The sequence below is a fragment of the Hemiscyllium ocellatum genome, chromosome 3 (genome assembly GCF_020745735.1).
Source record: "Hemiscyllium ocellatum isolate sHemOce1 chromosome 3, sHemOce1.pat.X.cur, whole genome shotgun sequence".
Taxonomy (NCBI): domain Eukaryota; kingdom Metazoa; phylum Chordata; class Chondrichthyes; order Orectolobiformes; family Hemiscylliidae; genus Hemiscyllium; species Hemiscyllium ocellatum.
The window spans coordinates 84,841,954-84,862,832 of record NC_083403.1 but is presented as its reverse complement, the minus strand read 5'-3'; the positions used below and the strand labels follow the sequence as shown (position 1 = coordinate 84,862,832).

General features: G+C 39.8%; 1 protein-coding gene across 3 annotated transcripts in view; it reads left to right on the top strand.

The window, feature by feature from the left end:
* The window catches only part of LOC132833327 (ammonium transporter Rh type A-like), a 47,322-nt gene that overhangs the window by 12,422 nt on the left and 14,021 nt on the right, over window positions 1-20,879 (top strand). For all 3 annotated transcript variants that reach the window (XM_060851505.1, XM_060851523.1, XM_060851514.1), the window contains exons 2-6: window positions 8,330-8,516; window positions 9,314-9,464; window positions 13,580-13,727; window positions 18,034-18,200; window positions 20,081-20,218. In XM_060851505.1, the coding sequence (XP_060707488.1) occupies window positions 8,330-8,516; window positions 9,314-9,464; window positions 13,580-13,727; window positions 18,034-18,200; window positions 20,081-20,218 (791 nt within the window). The remainder of the gene's footprint in view (window positions 1-8,329; window positions 8,517-9,313; window positions 9,465-13,579; window positions 13,728-18,033; window positions 18,201-20,080; window positions 20,219-20,879) is intronic.

The window sequence follows — 20,879 nt, the reverse complement described above, 5'->3', positions numbered from 1 at the left end:
TATCCCATCAGAATTCAGTGTCCATGGAAAGCACTGAGATCTTGAAAATACAGCTAATTTAACACATGCTTTGATTGATCCCCAGTGACTAACCTGGTTCTCATATGCAGCATGAATAAGTGCTGTATTGCAGCTATCAATGCCATCCAGATATATATATTTGCAATTCACAGTAAAGGATTGGAATTGTCATTGAAATCATATCCATTGGACCCACATCATCACACAGTCCTACTGAAAATTAAGTTACAAAAGAAGGCACAAGTGTATGTCATCCTCATGGTTCTGTACATCAACATATGTAAGACCACACAAGAAGCACACACTAATGTCGAATTACAACCGATCTTATTTATGACCAACACTGCGTAACATCAATTGGCGATATGTTTATGTGAGTTTCTACAATTAGTTCTGAGCACTTCACTTAGACAGTGAAGGATTGCTTCACCTTTGCAGTAACTATATGCAAATTGCCAATGGATAGAAATGTTGTACCTATGCTTTCTTTTGACATTGCAAGACTATTCGCTAATACAGTATACCACATAAGGAACCCGTAGACATTTGCACCATGCCACTATATCTTGCAATCTAGAGAGTCAACATGTTCTGTAGCTATATTCATTGGAGGAGGATCTTTGCTAGAGTCAGCTGTCATTTACATTTTTATTCTCTTACATGAAAATTAAGTTTTCAATGGAATGTCCCCTCATCTCATGCTGACTATATATTTCCCATATGTGATGAGAAATTTGCTATATTTTGTTCTGCAGCTGCAAATAAAAATGTCCTGACATAGCTTGATGGGCCCCATTCCATGACCAATGTCACCTCTGAACTGAATGCATTTAAGGAGCTCTATTTCTTCAACATGGTGGTTGAGAAAAATCAATTTTCAAATTACATCATCAGACTTTTAATACCTAGGATCTTTCATGGGCAAAAGTAGTTTTAATAAAGGAAAAACACTGACTTGAGGTGGTCACAGTGATAATCTGACCAAATTGAGTCAGACTCATGAAACCGTCAATATGTAAGACCTGAAACAAAAACAGAAATTGCTGGAAAAGCTCAGCAGGTCTGGTAGCATCTGTGGAGAGAAATCAGAGTTTATATTTTGGGTCGAGTGACCCTTCTTTGGAAACTGTGTTTCATTATTTTTCTCAGGATTAGTAAATAATAAAATTCCTCTTCCATTCATTCAAGAAAAACTTGTAATTAGCTCATTAATTTGGACGATCGCCACATTTTAATTGAGTTGTGATATAGCTGGGTGTTGAAATAATTTGAAATTCTTAGTGTAGCCAATTGAAAGGGTTAAAAAGAGGGGAGCTGATTTGCATTTCCCCTCCCCCCACTTATCTAGTCATAATGTTAGTGATTGGAATGGGATCAGCCAAGTGGATCTCTAAGAATATGAGTTCCCTGACTGGGGCTGTTAGCATGGTCCAATCAAAGAGCCCTGGCTGACAGATATAAACAAAAGTGTCAGAGGTTCTGTTCACTTCAGGAGCAAGCTCTGAGCTAGCTGAGTCAGTGTCATATACTATGCATGAATAAAGGGCAACTTGGCAATGCGATACCACCTTCATGGAGTTATTTTAAAAACAATTTGTTTGGCTCCTTTGGTTTCAAGATTGGCCTTAACTTAGCTATTACGAGTCATCTCAGGTCTATTTAAGAGATGAGCTGGTGGAACTACACAATTAGAAGGCTTCAATAGTCAGGGAGAAGAGATCATATCTGGAATGAGACACAATCCAAGATGTTTCAGAGATTGCTGCAGTGACCAAGGCAGGATGGCCCAATCCTCGTGGCCATTGCAGTGATGTTCTTCTGGGCCCTACAGAATGGTGGTCTGCTTCGGCAGCTTCAGTGTCTTCGGTGGCGTGATGGGTCCAACCCAGTATTCCAATGGCCCAGGCCAGCAGTTTCTTCAGTGGTGAGGTGGGTTCTGTCTGGGATTCCAACAGCCTATAATCCCTTAAGGCAACTTCTGTGGCATCTTTTGGCTTCAGCAACCAGGTGAACCCTTGAGGCAGCTTCTGTGGCAGCTTTGGTGGCATGGCAGATCGGTCCAGGATTTCAACAGCCTGAGATTCAGCAGCTTCAATGTCTGCTTTCTGCAGCAGTTGAAAATGTGATTCCAATCTTTTATTCGACCTTGGGAACCCATGAGCTGTGAATTGAATAAAGATGGACTTTGTCTCAATTGTTTAAATATGAATCTCTGTTATTAATAAGTCTTCACCTGATGAAGGGGCAGATCTTTGAAAGCTTGTGAATTCAAATAACACTGTTGAACTATAACCTGGTGTTATCATAATTTATTCTAAAAGCAATCTCATAATGAAGGCGCAAACTATTTGCTCAGCATGTGAGCTTGGCACTGAAAAAGGATGCATCAAAATGAAGCTGCATGATAATGCATATTGCAATCAGATCATTGCCCAGTGAGTATCATGCATACTCACAAATTGGTATAAGGTCACCTTTGGTTATGAAGTGTTCAGTGCAGTTTAAACTATCCTGGAAGAGTAAATTATCTCAAACCCTTCAGCTATATGTACTGCTCCCTCTAATTTTTTTTGGCTGGTTACCTGGGCTTCCTAGAACTGTGCGTAACAGCAACTTCAGGAACCAGAAGTCATTGCATTGTCAGCAGTCGAACACTGATCATGGTGCATAGAATATTGGAGAGGCTGCAGTACACACAGCCATGCAGCTTAGGGAGTACTTTGGCTCGAGTTTGCAGCTCTTTGTTTCACAATGTAATAGCAACATGAGTGGAACCTTCCACAAAGGTATGATACTATCAAACTGAGAAGACTGCCTACCACACACATGGCTAATGTGATACAGTCAATCTTCCATATCCACAAGGTTCTGTTCCTGAGAATGCCCTTGATTGATTTAAAATAGGCTAAAAAATCACAGATATGGGAGTTTTGCCTGCAGATGTTGAATTTTGTTGTGTATGTATGTTAGCACCAGTTCAATGCCAGATATATAAGCTGTACATCCAAGTGACTGCCAGTTCATCACCAACAGTACATCCCTTGGCTATTTGCAATAGGCAGAATATTAATTGTAGGCAAAATGATCTGCTTCCAGGGGGACCAGTTCTACCACAGAACACATCAGTTGGCCTCCTTCTTTAAAGACCGCAATTTCCCTTCCCACGTGGTTGAAGATGCCCTCCAATGTATCTCGTCCACATCCCGCCCCTCCACCCTCAAACCCCACCCATCTAACCGTAAAAAGGACAGAACCCCCTGGTCCTCACCTTCCACCCCACCAACCTTCGCATAAACTGCATCATCTGCCAACATTTCCGCCAGCTCCAAATGGACCCCACCACCAGGGATATATTTCCATCCCCACCCCTTTCTGTTTCCGCAAAGACCGTTCCCTCCGTGACTACCTTGTCAGGTCCACGCATCCCATCAACCCACCCTCCCCACCTGGCACCTTCTCCTGCCACTGCCAGAATTGCAAAACCTGCGCCCACACCTCTCCCCTCACCTCCATCCAAGGCCCCGAAGGAGCCTTAAACATCCATCAAAGTTTCACCTGCACATCCACCAATGTCATTTAGTGTATCCGTTGCTCTCGATGCAGTCTCCTCTACATTGGGGAGACTGGACACCTTCTCACAGAGCGCTTTCGGGAACATTTCCGGGACATCAGCACCAATCAAGCCCACCCCCCAGTGGCCCAACATTTCAATTTCCCCTCCCACTCTGCCAAGGCCATGCAGGTCCTGGGCCTCTTCCATCACCATTCCCTCACCACCCAATGCCTGGAGGAAGAACACCTCATCTTCCGACTCTGAACACTCCAACTCTAGGGCATCAATGTGGACTTCACTAGTTTCCTCATTTCCCCTACCCCCACCTTACCCCAGTTCCAATCTTCCAGCTCAGCACCATCCTCATGACCGGTCCTACCTGCCAATCTTCCTTCCCAGCTATCCACTCCACCCTCCTCTCTAACCCCTCCATTTCACCACCCCCCCCCCCCCCTTCATTCACCTAGTGTACTCTTTGTTACCTTCTCCCCAGCCCTACCCCTCTCCCATTTATCTCTCCACCCTGGAGGCTCCCTGACTTCAGTCCTGATGAAGGGCTTTTACCCGAAACAACAATTTTTCTTCTCCTCAAATGCTGCCTGACTGGCTGCGCTTTTCCAGCATCACTCTAATCTAGAATATTAAGTGTACTCAACCATCTGATGCTTAAAAATATCAGATCAAAATGTCTGTCATTAGATGTGAGTCTGCAATTGTGCAGCACTTAGAATAAACCATTAGGATTGTTCACTAATACTCGTAGCCAAGTTAAGATGATCAGATGGGCTCACAAAATTTAAAAAAACAGGAACAAAGAGAGGAGTAGGCCATTCACCTCTCCAGCCTGCTGCATGACTCTAGATCATGGATAATCATTTGCATCACTTGCAATTGCTAGAAACTGAATGTATTCACGCACAAAGTACAGTCCTCTATAGGTAAAAAGAATTTGTTCAGGAATTGTGCCTTATTTGAAATAAACAAAACATGATGGTTGTGGGGAGGATTGGTGGAGGTCTGTTTGCAAGTGACCTCTGGTGCTCTGTTCATTACAGTGCTTTGACTGACTTGCCAATAAATCAGCATCCCTTCCTAATATAGTCTAAATTACAGCTTACTTTGAAATTTAGGATTCGTGTATTACGGGACTATGCAATGCTTTGAAAGCATATCACTTTTCTCAGCAGTTCTCTGGTCCTGTGCAGCACTATAGTCATGGAGTCATAGAGATGTACAGCATTGAAACAGACCCTTCAATCAAACTCATTCATGCTAACCAGATATCCAAAATCAATCTACAGTCATTTCTTTTATAGCATGATAGTTCCTGTGCAACCCTGCGTTATACAAGAATCGCACAGTTGAAATAGCAGTTAAAGTGTTAGCGAACCAAGTACATTATAGGCGACATGCAATTTAAAAGTTTGCCCTTTAGAAAGGCAAGCATACCAAACGCCTTCTTCCCTATCCTGACCATCTGTGACTCTACATTCAAGGAACTATGAACCTGTGCTCCAAGGTTTCTTTATTCAGCAAAACCACCCAGGATCTTACCATTAAGTGTATAAATCCTGCCCTGATTTGCTTTTCCAAAATGTAGCACCTCACATTTTTTTAAAATTAAATTCCATTTGCCACTCCTCCACCCATCTAATTAAGGTCCCGTTGTACTCTGAAATAACCTTCTTGGCTGACTACTACACCTCCAACTTTGGTATCATCTGCAAACTTACTAACCGTACCTCCTGTATTGACATCCACATATTTAAGTAAAAGACAAAAAGTAGTGGACCCTACACCAATCATTGTGGCACACTACTGGTCACAGGCCTCCTGTCCAAAAATCACTGTCCACCACCACCCTCTGTCTCTGTCTTTTAAGCAATTTCTGTATCTAAATAGCTAGTTCTCCCTGTATATCATGTGATCTAGCCTTGTAAACCAGTCCATCATGCAGTACCTTGTCAAATGTCTTACTGAAGTCCATATAGACCACATCCACCACTCTGCCTCTTCATCACTTCCTCAAAAAACTTGGTCAGGATATTGAGTCATGATTTCTCATGCACAAAGTCATGTTGACTATCCCAAATCAGTCTTTTCCTTTCAAATACATGTAAATCCTGTCCCTTAGAATCCCCTTCAACAACTTGGCCACCATTGTTGTCAGGCTCATTGGTCTATAGTCCCTGAGTTTTCCTTACTACCTTTCTTAAATAATGGCACCACGTTAACCAACCTCCAGTCTTCTGGCACCTCACCTGTGGCTATCGATGATGCAAATTTCTCAGCAAGGGGCCCAGCAATCACTTCGCTAGCTTCCCACAGAGCTCTAGGGTACACCTGATCAGGTCCTGGGGATTTATCCACCTTTATGCATTTTACGATGTCCTCTGTAATACGGACACTTTTCAAGATATTGCCATTGCTTCCTCCAAGTTCTCTAGCTTCCACGTCCTTCTCTGTACTAAACACTGATGCAAAATACTTGTTTAGTACCTCCCCATATCCTGAAATTCCATGCATAGGCAGTCTTGCTGATCTTTAAGGGCCCTATACTCTCCCTATTTACTATTTAATGTATTTGTAAGATCCCTTTGGATTCTCCATAACCCTATTTGCCAAAGCTATTTTCTATCCCTGTTTTCCTTTCCCATTTTCCCTCTTGAGTATACTCCTACTGCCCTTACTCTCTTCTAGAGATTCACTTAATCCCTACTGTCTATTCCCAACATATACTTCCTTCTTTTTCTTGACTGGAACCTCAATTTCTCTAGTCATCCAGCATTCATCCTAGCAGGAATGTACTCTCTCTGGACTATCATCATTTTTGAAGACTTCCCATTTTCCAGCCATCCCTTTACTTGCAAATAACCAGGAAAAATCTACTTTTACAAGTTCTTGCTTAATACAATCAAAATTTGCCTTCCTCCATTCTAGAATTTTAACTTTTAGGTCAGATCTATCCTTTTCCAAATTTTTTTAAACTAATAGAATTATGATCACTGACCCCAAAGTGATCCCCCAATGATACCTCAGTCACATGCTTTACCTTATTTCCCAAGAGATGATAAAGTTTTGCTCCTTCTCTAGTAGGTATTTTCACAAACTGAATAAGAAACATTTCTTGTACACATAACAAATTCCTCTCTATCCAAACCCTATCCCTAATCAAACACACCACTCCCCCTCTTCACTTGCCCCCACCCCCCTTCTATCATTCCTGTAGCATCTATATCCTGGAAAATGTAGCTGAAAGTCTTGTCCATCTCTGAGCCACAACTCTGTATTAGCTGTGATATCCCAATCCCATGTTCCCAACCATGCCCTGAGTTAATCTGCCTTATCTGTCAGGCCTCTAGCAGGTTAATTTATCAGTTCATCCTAGGGAATGAACATGGTCAAGAAATGCTGTCCAATGACACTAGGATATCTGGCCAGCATGGACGGATTGGACCGAAGGGTCTGTTTCAGTGCTGTACTTCTCTATGACTATGACTCTTACTACTTTGCTCCTGCCTGCCTTGACTGTTTGATGTGCTCCTTTTCCCAACTGCTCCAGCCTTAGACTGATCTCTTTTCTCACGACAGATAGTTCTTCTGTAATGCGATGGTTGCATTTTTGTGCAACCCGCATTATAGAAAGATCACGCTTTAGAAACAACGCTTAAAGGGTTGGCGATGTAATTGTGTTACACCCGACACACATCTTAAAAGGTTATGCTTAAGAAACAGTGTCCCTAATTGAGCAATCATGTTACAGCAAATTCACATTAACGAAATACACATTATAGCAGAACATTTGTATCTCTCTGGGTATCACCCCACCCCCACCCCCCCAAATTACTAATTTAAATCCTCCCGTGCAGCTCTATGAAATCCCCCTGCCAGTATATTAGTCCCCTTTCAATTCATGTCTTTCTTAAACAGGTCATTTCTACCCCAAAAGAGATTCTAATAATCCAAAAATGTGAATCCTTCTCCCCTGCATCAGATCCTCAGCCATGTATTCACCTATTCCTACTCTCCCTAGCACTTTGCACCAGGAGTAATACAAATATTACTATTAACCTCCTGCTTAATTTCATATGTTCTTTTTTCAAAACTTCATCCTTTTCTCTTCCTATGTCGTTGGTTCCAATGTGCACAACAATGTCCTGCTGATCTCTTTATCCTTTGAGAATATTCTGCACTCTCTCCAAAACATCCTTATGATTATTAGCCAGCTCATCTTTTTTACAAATAATCACAGCATTATGAAAGCAATTTCCTTTCCAATTCATTGTATTATGGTGTATTCAGTGGTACATCATAATCTTCTTCTGTTTTTCATTTTCTGGTGTGGACAGTGTCAATTTGAGCATCAAGGATTTTCAAAACACATGGAGCAATTCAAATGGGAGAGTAAAGCTTCTTACAACTTAGCCAATATTTCAAAGAGTTCCTTCTGGTTCACAGAAATTCTCATTCAAACGGGACAGTCCAGGTCTAACAACAAGCCTGAAGACCCTCAAAAGAGAAGCAGTGATCTGTATCCAGATTATCCAATGGATCAAAGGGGTTTGTTCTCTTCTCATTGCTGCTCCCTGACAACAACCAGAGTGCCCTGTGATATTGACCAGAAGCAATGCATTTGAATGTGCTAATCCTACACAGCATTGACATACTGGAATTCAGGGAAATCAGCCCCCCACATCTATATAGTGTTTCGGATGAGCCAATGATGATAATGAGTTATACATATTCCTTATTCAGGTTTCCAGGATATACACGTTATGATTTTTGTTGGATTTGGTTTTCTGATGACCTTCTTGAAGAACTATGGATTCAGCAGTGTTGGATTTAATTTACTCATTGCTGCATTTGGTCTTCAGTGGGGGATTCTGATGCAAGGTTGGCTGCACAATTTCAAAGGTGGAAAAATCAAAGTTGGCATTCTCAGGTATTTTTAATCTTTTATTGATTAATTGTTTGTTTAATGATAGTCTTCTCATATGTGAAATTAATGGTTAAGAATTTTTGTTGAGTCTTTCCTCTGAACTCTGCATCTGAATTTTCAATATGTCAATGTCACTAGATTAGTAAAATCCACCCTTATTGTCACAGTTTTAGTCTGTATTATAATTATTTGGGGTTTTCTCTTACTTCACAGAAAGATGAAAGAAATAGTTCAAATCAACAGTGTAACTATTTTTTTAAAAAACTTTATAAGGGATGTATTGTACATGAAAGTAAAACACAGATTAGGAAAATAGTGAAAATTGCTTTTTTTCTTTCCTCGTATACAAATTATCTCAATCACAGCCTCACAAAAAACAGCCAGTAGCAAATAAAAATATTACATTTCAGTTTTTTCATGGCAGTTATACATTTGTCTTTCTGGTATTATTTAAAATTGATGCATTACTTGTAGTTTTCCACTTCAAATGGAAAAGGATAACATACCAAATGATGGTATTTATTATTATTTTTTATCAACTAATCTGAAATCTAATAATCCACACCTGCATTCCTAATTAGCCATAGGTAACTACTAGCTATAATATTGAAAAGTACACTGGACGTGAATTTGAACAGAAATAATTTAAATTCAATTGATTATAATCGATTATAAGATGCACAGCAGTTGAGTATTTTGAGTAAAATTGTAACCATTGGTTACAAATGACATTAATTAACCATTAAACTAAATTCAGAAAATAAACAATGGCAAGTAATTTAAATGTTTTTGTTCTGTAGCTTAATAAATGCAGACTTCAGCACAGCAACTGCCCTGATTTCATTTGGTGCTGTCTTGGGGAAAACCAGTCCAATCCAGCTGCTGATTATGACTCTTCTCGAGATTACCATATTTGCTTGCAATGAATACTTGGTCACTACAGTCCTGAAGGTATGTATGCTTGAATTTGAAGAGACCAAACTAAAACCCTTCAAAGGTTCTCTGAGAGACTCAATAGGCAAAGAGGGGTAAGAGGGGTAAGAAATGTCCTGCCTGGCTCTGCAACCACAATAATCACTGGATCGCCATAATATTCCTATAAGATGGAAATGCCTTGATGGCTGCTGTCTGCTGTGGGTCTGCCACACCATTCAATACGATCGTGTCTGATCATTCAATTCAGTACTCTATTTCCATTTTCTACACATACATTTTGATCCTTTTAGTCCTATGAACTATACCTAACTCCTTCTTGAAAGCATTCTTCATAACTTCATATTTATCCATATTATATTTGTTTGTCTTTGCCAGTTAGTTCTTTATCCATGTCAGTGTACAAGCCACCAATCTTTAGTGCTTTAATTTATCTATATTATATTTCTTTTGCCATGCATTTGCACGTCACTCAACTTGTCCAGATCACAGTGAAGCACCTCTGCATTCTTCTCATAATTCACCCTCACCCCAGCTTTGTATTTTCTGTAAATTTGGATATTTTACATAAGAACATAACAAATAGAAACAGGAATAAGTCATCTGGCCCATTGAACCTGCTACACCATTCAATAAGATCGTAGCTGATCTTTTCATGGACTCAGCTTCACTTACCCACTGCTCTTAATTCCCTTACTGTTCAAAGATCTATCTAACTTTGGCTAAAATCATTCAACAAGTTAAACTAATTGTTTCAGTGCGCACAATATTCCACAAATTCACAACATTTTGGGTGAAGAAGTTCCTCCTCAACTCAGTCCTAAACCTGCTCCCATAATTTTAAAGCTATGTTCCCTAGTTCTAGTTTCACCTGCCAGTTGAAACAACCTCCCTGCTTCTATGTTTTCTACTCACTTCATAATTGTATATGTTTCTTTAAGATCCCCCTCATTCTTCTAAATTCCAATGAGTATGGTCCCAGTCTACTCAATCTCTCCTCATAAGCCAACCTTCTCAACTCTGGAAGACATTTAGTTCCCTCATCTAAATGATGAATACATATTTTGAATAACTGTGGTCCAAGCACTGACCCTCATGGTACTCCACTATTCACTGTTTGCCACTCAGAAGAAGGCCCTTTTTTTTCCTGCTCTTTGTTCCTCTTTGCCAGTTAGTTCTTTATCCATGTCTGTGTACTAGCCACCAATCTCTAGTGCTTTAATTTTACATGCTTATCTCTTATATGGAAACCTTCTGAAAGAGCAAAGAAACCATACTCACTGGGTTTACATCGTCAACTCTATTAGTTACATCATTAAAAAATTCCAATAGATTTGTCAAACATGATTTCCCTTTTGTAAATCCACACTGACTCTTTCCAGTCCTGTCACTGTTTTCCAAGTGCTCTGCTACGAAATCTTTTATAACGGATTTGAAAACTTTTCTCATTACTGATGACAGGCTAACTGGCCTAATTCCCTGATATCTGTCTGCCTCCTCTTTTCAATAGTGGGATTACATTAGCTACACACCAATCCACAGAAACTGGTCTAGAATCGATAGAATTTTGGAAGATGATCACAACTATTTCTAGGGCCACTTCCTTAAGTACTCCAGTATATAAATTATTGCTCCATGGCTCCAATTTAGCTCTCATTGAAGCAGGTATGTTGAGCCAGTTTGGGAACTGATACCATTGCCAAGAACCACATAGTTGGCTGTACAAGCTTTCAAATAACTTGTTTCTGGGGCATGGCCTCAATCTGAATCTCATTTTTGACTTTAAATGAGTGTGAAAGTTTTCTGTGAGTGTGAACAAGTAGGTGACTGATAGCACATAACTACAAAAGGCTTCAGTCTTCAGTGTGGTATGGTGGACAATGAGCGGTTTCCCCAGGACTTTAAAGTACATTGAATATTGTTGGTTCAAATTCATTTGCTGGTTTCTGACTGATAGGTGAATCTACATTAAGAGTGCAGTTGAGGTTTTTGCAAGTTGTCCTGCTGAGCAACGAATATGGCTGGTTTTAGATAGCATAAAGGATTTCAAAAATATTGTCTTTGTGCCTTGACATTGCTGAACCTAGCCTTGCCTTTGACCTTGCACCTGGTTCCACATGAGCTTTACAATTGGATAAAGGTTATAAGGTAAACTTCCACATCCATTGAAGCCTGAATGACAAAACAGTAACTTCAGGCCCTGTGACCAAACTGAAGTGAGTATGAGAGCCATTGACAGCATTGTTGGCACTCCAATATTGACTATCCCAATCTGCAATTTCACCAAGAAAGAACAGGTTTGCTGTTCAACTTTGCCTTAAAAAGTGGTGACATTTCCTTAGTACGGAATTTTGTAATGTTAAGAGGCTGTTGTGACTGTAAGCATTGCTTTCTGCAATATTGACAGGGTCTGCTTTTTGTCTCTGGAAATTCTTTGCATCATCTCCAGAATTTTGAAGTATGGCAGTAAGTGCATTTTCCACATGCTTTCAGTTCTGTAACTGTGAAGATGATTCCATCCTTTTTAGCTGGTCTGAGTTTAGAAAAGAATTGCTTTCTCAAGTCAAAGTCAGTTTCCTACAATGTTGATTGACAGACTGGTGTAGTAATCAGTTTGACCGTAAAGCCTGCTGTACAATACAGCCTCTGGACTAGTTGTCAACCTCCTCCATGGTTAGCTTGCTGGGCTAGCCTTGCCCTTCACCCTTGGCTCAGTGTTGCTACTGGATTTAACTTCAGGTGCTGACTTCCTGAAAGCTTATGGTTCTGTGAGTCTGCTCATTGCTTGTCTCCAGCTAGTAAGATCAGATCTGCATTCAGGTGAATAAACATGAACAACTATTATTGAAAATAACTATAAAGAAACAATAGTAACAGAGGACAGTTTTTGGAAACCTTACATACACCAGGTCCAATCCAAGTGATCTGATGGAACAACATAGATCGTTATGGATGCATTCTTCTTAGAATCGAGTGCTGTGACATCCGCAGCATATATGCAGTTGTGGTGGACTTTGTAGGGAATGCTACACATGCTCTGCTGCTGATGGACGGCATCTGCACATGTGCAGGGATCATTTTATGCTGTGGATAACGACACCAAAATTTAAAATCCATCAAAATTTTGTTGAAGCATGAAAACTTCTCAGATAATAGCATCGGAAAGAGTTGTGAAACTTGAAAGGATTCAGAAAAGATTTACAAGGATGTTGCCAGGGTTGGAGGATCTGAGCTACAGGGAGAGGCTGAACAGGCTGGGGCTATTTTCCCTGGAGCGTCGGAGGCTGAGGGGTGACCTTATAAAGGTTTACAAGATTATGAGGGACATGAATAGGATAAAATAGACAAAGTCTATTTCGGTCCAACCCATCCATGACGACCAGATATCCCAACCCAATCTAGTCTCACCTGCTAGTACCTGGCCCATATCCCTCCAAACCCTTCCTATTCATATACCCATCCATCTGCCTCTTAAATGTTGCAATTGTACCAGCCTCCACCACACCCTCTGGCAGCTCATTCCATACACGTACCACCCTCTGAGTGAAAAAGTTGCCCCTGAGGTCTCTTTTATATCCTTCCTCTCTCACCCTAAACCAATGCCCTCTAGTTCTGGACTCCCCGACCCCAGAGGAAAGATTTTGTCTATTTATCCTATCCATGCCCCTCATAATTTTGTAAATCTGTATAAGGTCACTCCTCAGCCTCGGACGCTCCAGGGAAAACAGCCTCAGCCTGTTCAGCCTCTCCCTGTAGCTCAAATCCACCAACCCTGGCAACATCCTTGTAAATCTTTTCTGAATCCTTTCAAGTTTCATAACATCTTTCCAATAGGAAGGAGACCAGACTTGCATGCAATAATCCAACAGTGGCCTAACCAATTTCCTGTACATCCACAACATGACCTCCCAACTCTTGTACTCAATACTCTGACCAATAAAGGAAAGCATACCAAATGCCTTCTTCACTATCCTATCTACCTGCGACCCCACTTTCAAGGAGCTATGAAGCTGAACTCCAAGGTCTAAAAAGAACTATAGCTGAATTTTTTTCTTTCTCTGAGATGTTGCCTGAACTAGGCATTTTGAAGGTTTATGCATTTTCACTAACCAAGGTATCTGGGTATTTTACAGGCCAAAGATGTTGGTGCGTCGATGACTATTCATGCTTTTGGTGCATACTTCGGTCTTGCTGTCAGTCGTGTCCTATACAGACCAGGATTGCAAGGTGGCCATGATAATGAAGGATCTGTGTATCACTCAGATTTGTTTGCTATGATTGGTAAGCAAAAATGTACTGCCCATACAAGCTATATTAGAAATTAGTAGTGGACCCCTACAATATGAAATGCAAATGTGTACTAACCAGGCTATTTCTGATCTATGTATCTACCTACCTCTGTCTAATGTTACATTCCTTCCCAGCTCTGTTGTACAGACATAGAGTCATAGAGTCTGACAGCATGGAGACAGGCCCTTTGGCCCTAACTGGACCATACTGACCAAAATGTCCCATCAACACTAACCCCATTTCCATGTACTTGGCCAATATCCTTCTAAACCTTTCCCATCCGTGTATTTGTCCAAATGTCTTTTAAATGTTGTTAATGCACATGCCTCAACCACTTACACTGGCAGCTCATTCTGCGTGTACCACCTTCTGTGTAAAAACATTGCCACTCAGGATCCTTTTTACTCTTTCCCTCTAAACCTGAACTGACACCTTGATTACCTAACCCTGGGAAAAAGACTGAGTGCATTCACCCTATCCATGTCTCTCATGATCTTATACACTTCTATAAGATCCCTCCTCAGTCACCTATGCTCTAAAGGAAAAGGTCCTGGTTTGTCCAACCTCACCTTGTAACTCAGACCCTTGAGTCCTGGCAATGTCCTTGTAAATTTTTTCTGCAGTCTTTCCAGTTTAATAACATCCTTCCTGTAGCAAGGTGACCAAAACTGAACACAATACTCCAATGTGGCCCCACCAATGTCCTGTATAACTGCAACTTAGCTTTCCAACTTCTATACTCAGTGCCCTAACTAATGAAGGCCAGCATGTCAAAAGCCTTCTTCACTGCCCTGTCTATCTGTGACTCCACTTTCAGAGAACTGTGAACCTGATCTCCAAGATCCCTCTGTTCCACTGCACTCCTTAATGCCCTACCTTGATTTGACTTTCCAAAATACAAGACCTCAGACTTATCTATGTTAAACTCCATTTGCTGTTTCTCAGTCCACTTCCCCAGCTGATTAAGGCCCTACTATAGTTTCTGATAACCTGCCTCACTGTCCACATTACTGCCTACGTTACTGTCATCATCAAACTTACTCATCACGCCTTGTACATTCTCATCCAAATCATTGATATAGATAACAAACAATAATGGGCCCAGCTTCAACCCCTGAAGCATTCCACGGTTGCTTCCATTTTAAAATTCTCATACTCTTATGCAAGTATGCATACCTTCATTCTTCCCAAACCCTATAACCTCCTCCAGAACTACTTCCTCGATATAATCTGTGTTCTTCAAATGTCACCTTTTTATATCTCCCCACTTCCTGTATCCAACAGTAGTGGTAATGTTTTCAGATGTCTCAGTCTAAGGCTGTGGAAAAATCTTCCTAAACTCCTTTGATTCTTCATATTTCTCCATTATTTTAAGCTCCTGCTTCAAACCTATCTCCCTAAGCAAGTGTTTGACTATGTCGTTTTCTGATTATACTCTTCAGAAACACATTTGCCTGCATTAAAGGAACTACATAATTGTATGGCATTCTTCCTTTTTAATCTATGATCTCAAGTGTATTCCTACAAATCCACACATTGTTACTTCTTCATGTGAAGGTTACATTTGTTTTGGCAACTTGTGCATATGTGTCAGGTTTTTATTTCCACCTTTCCTGGTCAATCAGGTTTACTCATTATCCAGAGTAACAATGTTACTCAGTCTCAACCTCAATTTGCTGATCAGACAACTGCCCCACCACACACACACACACACACACACACACACACACATTATCGTTCTTTTCCATATAAGCTGGCTGTGTTTTTAAACTTAGGCCCTGTCCAGTCTCTAGGAATTTGATCAGTTTGACCACTGGCAGACATCAGAAATATGTCATCTACTACAGTCAGTTTGATCAGGAACCCATTGAGATATTTTCTTGTTTTCCTGAAAAGAGGTTTACTATTGCTTTGTTTCAATGAATTTAGACATCATGCTTAACATGCTCACACTGTTGTTACCTTGTCATATTATCAACTGTATATTTACGCAGCACAATTCTACCATCAAGCACATTCAGTTTAACTAGTAGGTAGTAAACATGATTTGGAGATGCCGGTGTTGGACTGGGGTGTCCAAAGTTAAAAATCACACAACACCAGGTTATAGTCCAACAGGTTTAATTGGAAGCACACTAGCTTTCAGAGCGATACTTCTTCATCACCTGATGAAGGAGCATTGCTCCGAAAGCTAGTGCTTCCAATTAAACCTGTTGGACTATAACCTGGTGTTGTGTGATTTTTAATGTAGTAAACATGATCACGTCTAGTATCCTGCTCTGCTTTAAACAGAACTTCAGCCATACACTTTGTCGGAGTTCAGTTATTGCCGATGTGCTTACAGCACTTCATTTAAGTATACACATTCCCTCAGAAGCAAGAATATTAGGACCTTTCTAATCATGAGGTCATCATTTAACCACTGTCTTTTCAATAGAGCAGATTTCATATGTTATTTTTTATTTTATTACATTTGGGTTAACCTAGTAAATTTTAGATAACTACCTACTACTCTCTTGACATCAATACAGAAAGTTCAAGAGATTGTGCTGCAGACTAGATGTTGCTGTTTTTCTCTTCAGGAGCAGAATAAGATTATTTGAATGTGTGTCCCTGCTTGAGGCAATTACATTAACCATGGATCCACTGATTCAGAAATGCCACCGACCTCCCATCAAATTTCAATTCATTGACAGATCTTTTTTTTTGCAAGAGTGCACTTTAAAAACCAATGACCTCAAATAATAATGGTCATTACTTGGTTTACACTAATTACCTCCTTGATGGATAATCAAATCTAATCAGATGCTAACTTGAACTCTCAATGGAAATTAACATTTCTGAATCATATTTCATATCTGGCACTGGAAGAAGATATTTCAGAGGGACAATTCCTGGCTTGCAGTGTCTGATGTGGTGTTCAGCTGGAGTTTAAATAATGCACCTGTTGTGTGACTGTCACAAAGTCCTTCACAGTCTTGAGCACTTCTACCCACAATTTTTATGAGACAAGTGTCAAAGAGGCCAGTTGCAGAATTAATGAGATGAAGAGGAAACGATTGTGTTAGAAAGGTTGACATGGTTTATGGCAAACCAGGAGCCAGGAATCTCATTTACAGCAATTTGAAAACTTCAGCCATTGACTTCAGAACTGCCATCTTAACAGCTGCCTAGCCAGAACATATAAAAGCAATTGGAAATGATAAAGCATGCAGGGCTGCAGTTTCAATAATCTGAACTGTCCATTGGATGAAATATTTAATTCATCAAAGACTTTTCTATACTCACATTGTTGATGTTTTTCTTGAGAGCTTATCAACTGGCAGAAGAAATAGCCTGGCAAAAATGTTGCTTAAAGAGCAATGAAGAAGTCACTTCTTCCAAATAACACAGGTTACTGAACACATGTGCTGCAAAATTTCACAAAGAACTGCAAAGAAGACAAAAACATATTCTTAACTTTTAAACTCTTCCCACTTCCCATTCATATCTCAATGTAGCTGATGCAAAATCCAACAGCTGCTAAAGACTGATTTTTTTTAATTACCTGGAGCAGTGTCTCAATAAGCCCACTATGATGTCATTAGCTTCCATTAAAGGGGCAGACAAGTTCTGAAGTTTAGTTCCTCTCCTGCCCTCATGAAAGTGGCCAACGGTGGGAAAACATACAAGATATCTGGCCAGCTTAGTTAGTGCCTGTTTTTTTCAGCTCCACTGTGGTTTGTGATCTAGAAAATCTAGCCCTATGATTACACACAGAATTGACTGGCCCTCTGTCCTTATCCTAATAATACATCTGAACACAAACTTCTAAAGTGCAACTCCCACTACAGCAAAATGGTACTTATTAATTTCCCACACTACAATCTTCCAAGTTTGCTATGTTAGTTCTTGAACAAAATTAGATGGATTTTGGTACAATGCCCTTCTATTTTCCAGGAACTGATTTGATATGGCCAAATTCATCTGATATAGTCTGTGGACAAAATATATTTTTATTCCATCTGGTTTTGAACCCAGATCCAAATAATTGTTTATTTAAATAATATGTATGAATGGAAGTGATAATTTTTTTTGTGGGAGGACGGGAGGTTTCTCGATAGAGGCACAATATTTTAAACAATAAGATGTTGAATGCTACAAGTGCCTCTTCTGTTGTTTGTTTTTTATTTTACATGTAATGACAGAAATGTACAAACTTCAGTCCATAAGCTGAAACAGAATTTGTAATCATCACTGACATCACCATATTTTTAAAGCTCTGGAATAATTCGAGATTATTCTAAATGTTTTCCAGGTACTCTCTTTTTATGGATGTTTTGGCCAAGCTTCAATTCTGCCATTGCAGAAAACCCTGATGGACAATACAGAGCTATTATCAACACTTATTTCTCACTGGCTGCATGTGTACTCACTGCTTATGCTCTCTCTAGCTTGGTTGATAAGAAAGGAAAATTGGACATGGTGAGAATGAATACTTTCATTTTATCATACACCCAGATATTCCAATGGCCAGATGGTTAGTGGAGCCATGCAGATTGGAATTCTGAGCCACAACAATCCGGAATCCCAAAGGCAACAGGCTCCGTGGGAATCCCCTGGAAAATTGAATGGGAATTTCTCCTATCTCTGGATCACTCTGAAAGAATCTATGAAATGTAGAGAATTCAGAGGGCTCTGCCTCAGGGAGGTTAATATTTACCCAGAAAAACTCAGAAGAGATCACCCTTCTCACTCATATCAGAACTCCTTTCCATCCACTGGGTCGACAGTGTGGTGCTGGAATAGCACAGCAGGTCAGGCAGCATCTAAGGAGCAGGAGAGTTGATGTTTCAGGAATAAGACCTTCATCAGGAATGATGAAGGGCTTATTCCTGAAACATTGATTCTCCTGTTCCTCAGATGCTGCCTGACCTGTTGTGTTTTTCCAGCATCATACTCTCAATTCTGATCTCCAGCATCTGCAGTTCTCACATTTTTTCCATCCACTCGCCCTGACATACCCCACACCCTGACCTGTAAGTGTGAGTTAGCAGATAGAAGGTAGTGGTATGTATGCTAGTGGAGTACAGAATATTAGTGACCTTCTTGCTGCACTGATAAGTGTAATTTCTCACTCACAATACAGCTCTCAAACAAACTGTAGAAAATATCGAGGTCTCGTGGGTCTGGTTGTATGACTTCCTGTGGCAATCAGCAGGAAATAAGATTGCTGTCCTCTCCACCTCCGCATCTATCCAAGTCCCTTTCTGAAATGTGAGAGCAAACTTTCCTTTCTTCAGGATCATGTCTTTGATGATAATATTTAAGCACCACAGTATGAGGGACAGTTTCTGGCTTGCGATGCCTGAAATGGTTTGCAATTGTTACTTAAATATGGTGCCAGTGGTAGGAACGTCACATGGTCCTGGCAGTATAGGTGAGCACTCTCCACTTTTCCGGTCACATGAATAAGATGTCCAAGAGCTTAGTTGCATAATTAATGAGGTGAAGAGCAGAAGATTTGTAAGAAATGTAATTTTGTGTCATAAAAGATCAGTGCTGTGAATCTCATTCAACAAAACAAAAAACTGAGAATGGGTAAATCCCAGCTTTAAATGCTATTATTGCTTGAAGTGGAACACCTCAGCTATTGACCACAAAGAAGAGCCCTTCCATCCATAATAGCTTCATCAGCAATTGTAATAGGATGAATAGTCACCATGCTCCTACCAAAATTGTATCCCAGACTAAATTCCAAGAAATTCTAATATTTTAATCAGTTGAGTCGATTTTTCAGTCTTGCTATACTGCAGCATATCAATGTTAAGAAATTTGAGAAGGAAAGGATTTTGTGGATGTGAATTTCATCTGGGTGGTTACATTATTTCCTGACACAAGAGTAATGCAATTCAAGATGAAATTTCCCATGTGATGTCCTTCTGTTGGACTTCAGTTAGACCTTCAGTGTAGTATTGATAGTTTTCAATTTTTACTGAGCATTAATGCACATGATGAGGCAGTGCATACAATGGCTGACATTTTTTTAAACGCATCAATGTTCACCCTAACTCATAGATTAATTAAATCTATATAAAGGATTTAAATGGTTGTGCTCCACCATGTGATCTTTAAACCAGTTTGTGGTCAAATATGTATTTACATTTTTGTGGGACTCATTTATATTGTAGTTTTTTTGACATTTTCTAATCAAAGATTCTTCCAAAATGTCTCCCAAAATGACAGCCTATAAATCAATTCTTTATTTTGACTGATTCTTACAAATTATGCTGATTTTAACGTGTCAAGTAAATTTTGTTTTGCTGTTTCTCAAATGAAACTAGTGCTTGCTTTCCTTTGTGCAGGTCCACATACAAAATGCTACTCTAGCAGGTGGTGTAGCCGCTGGGACCTCTGCTGACATGATGATCCACCCTTATGGAAGTCTGTTGATTGGATTTACGGCTGGAATAATCTCCACAGTTGGATTTAAATATCTGACAGTAGGTTTTGACACTTGCATTAATAAATCTCTGATTTTGTGAAAGTGTCGATTTTTACCTTGATTTGGGAGCAACTGATCAAGTTGAAGAACTCTCTCTGTATATAAAACCCATTATTAAACCCCTATTTGTGAATGGCCTACATTACAATTCATAACATACAATTTCAGCAAAAATTACAACTTGATTTTCTCTTTTGGAAAATTCACTAAAAATGTACATTATTATAAATTTTATGCAGATACTTGCTTGTAACAGAACATGTTGGAAAACTTTAATTGCAAACATACTTGCAAAAAATCACATTTATTTACTATTAATACATGCCTGCTACATAAAGAAATACATCAACTAAATAGCTAAATTAAGAGAATAGATTCCCAACAATTTCTCAATAAATTACTCCACATTCTAACCTTGAAATTATTTCAGAAATGCTGGACAAGTAATGGTGAGCTCACTACAATCATTATTTTTATATGTGAAAAGACCAGCACTCTGTGGAGAAGGGAGAGAAGCGAACTGCTACAAACTGCTGAATGGTTTGTGCTGCTCTATTTTTAGCCTCACAGAAAAAGAGGCTAATAGTTCACACAAGGTTCTAAGGAAGGGTCACTGAACCCAAAACATTAACTCTGATTTCTCTCCACAGATGCTGTCA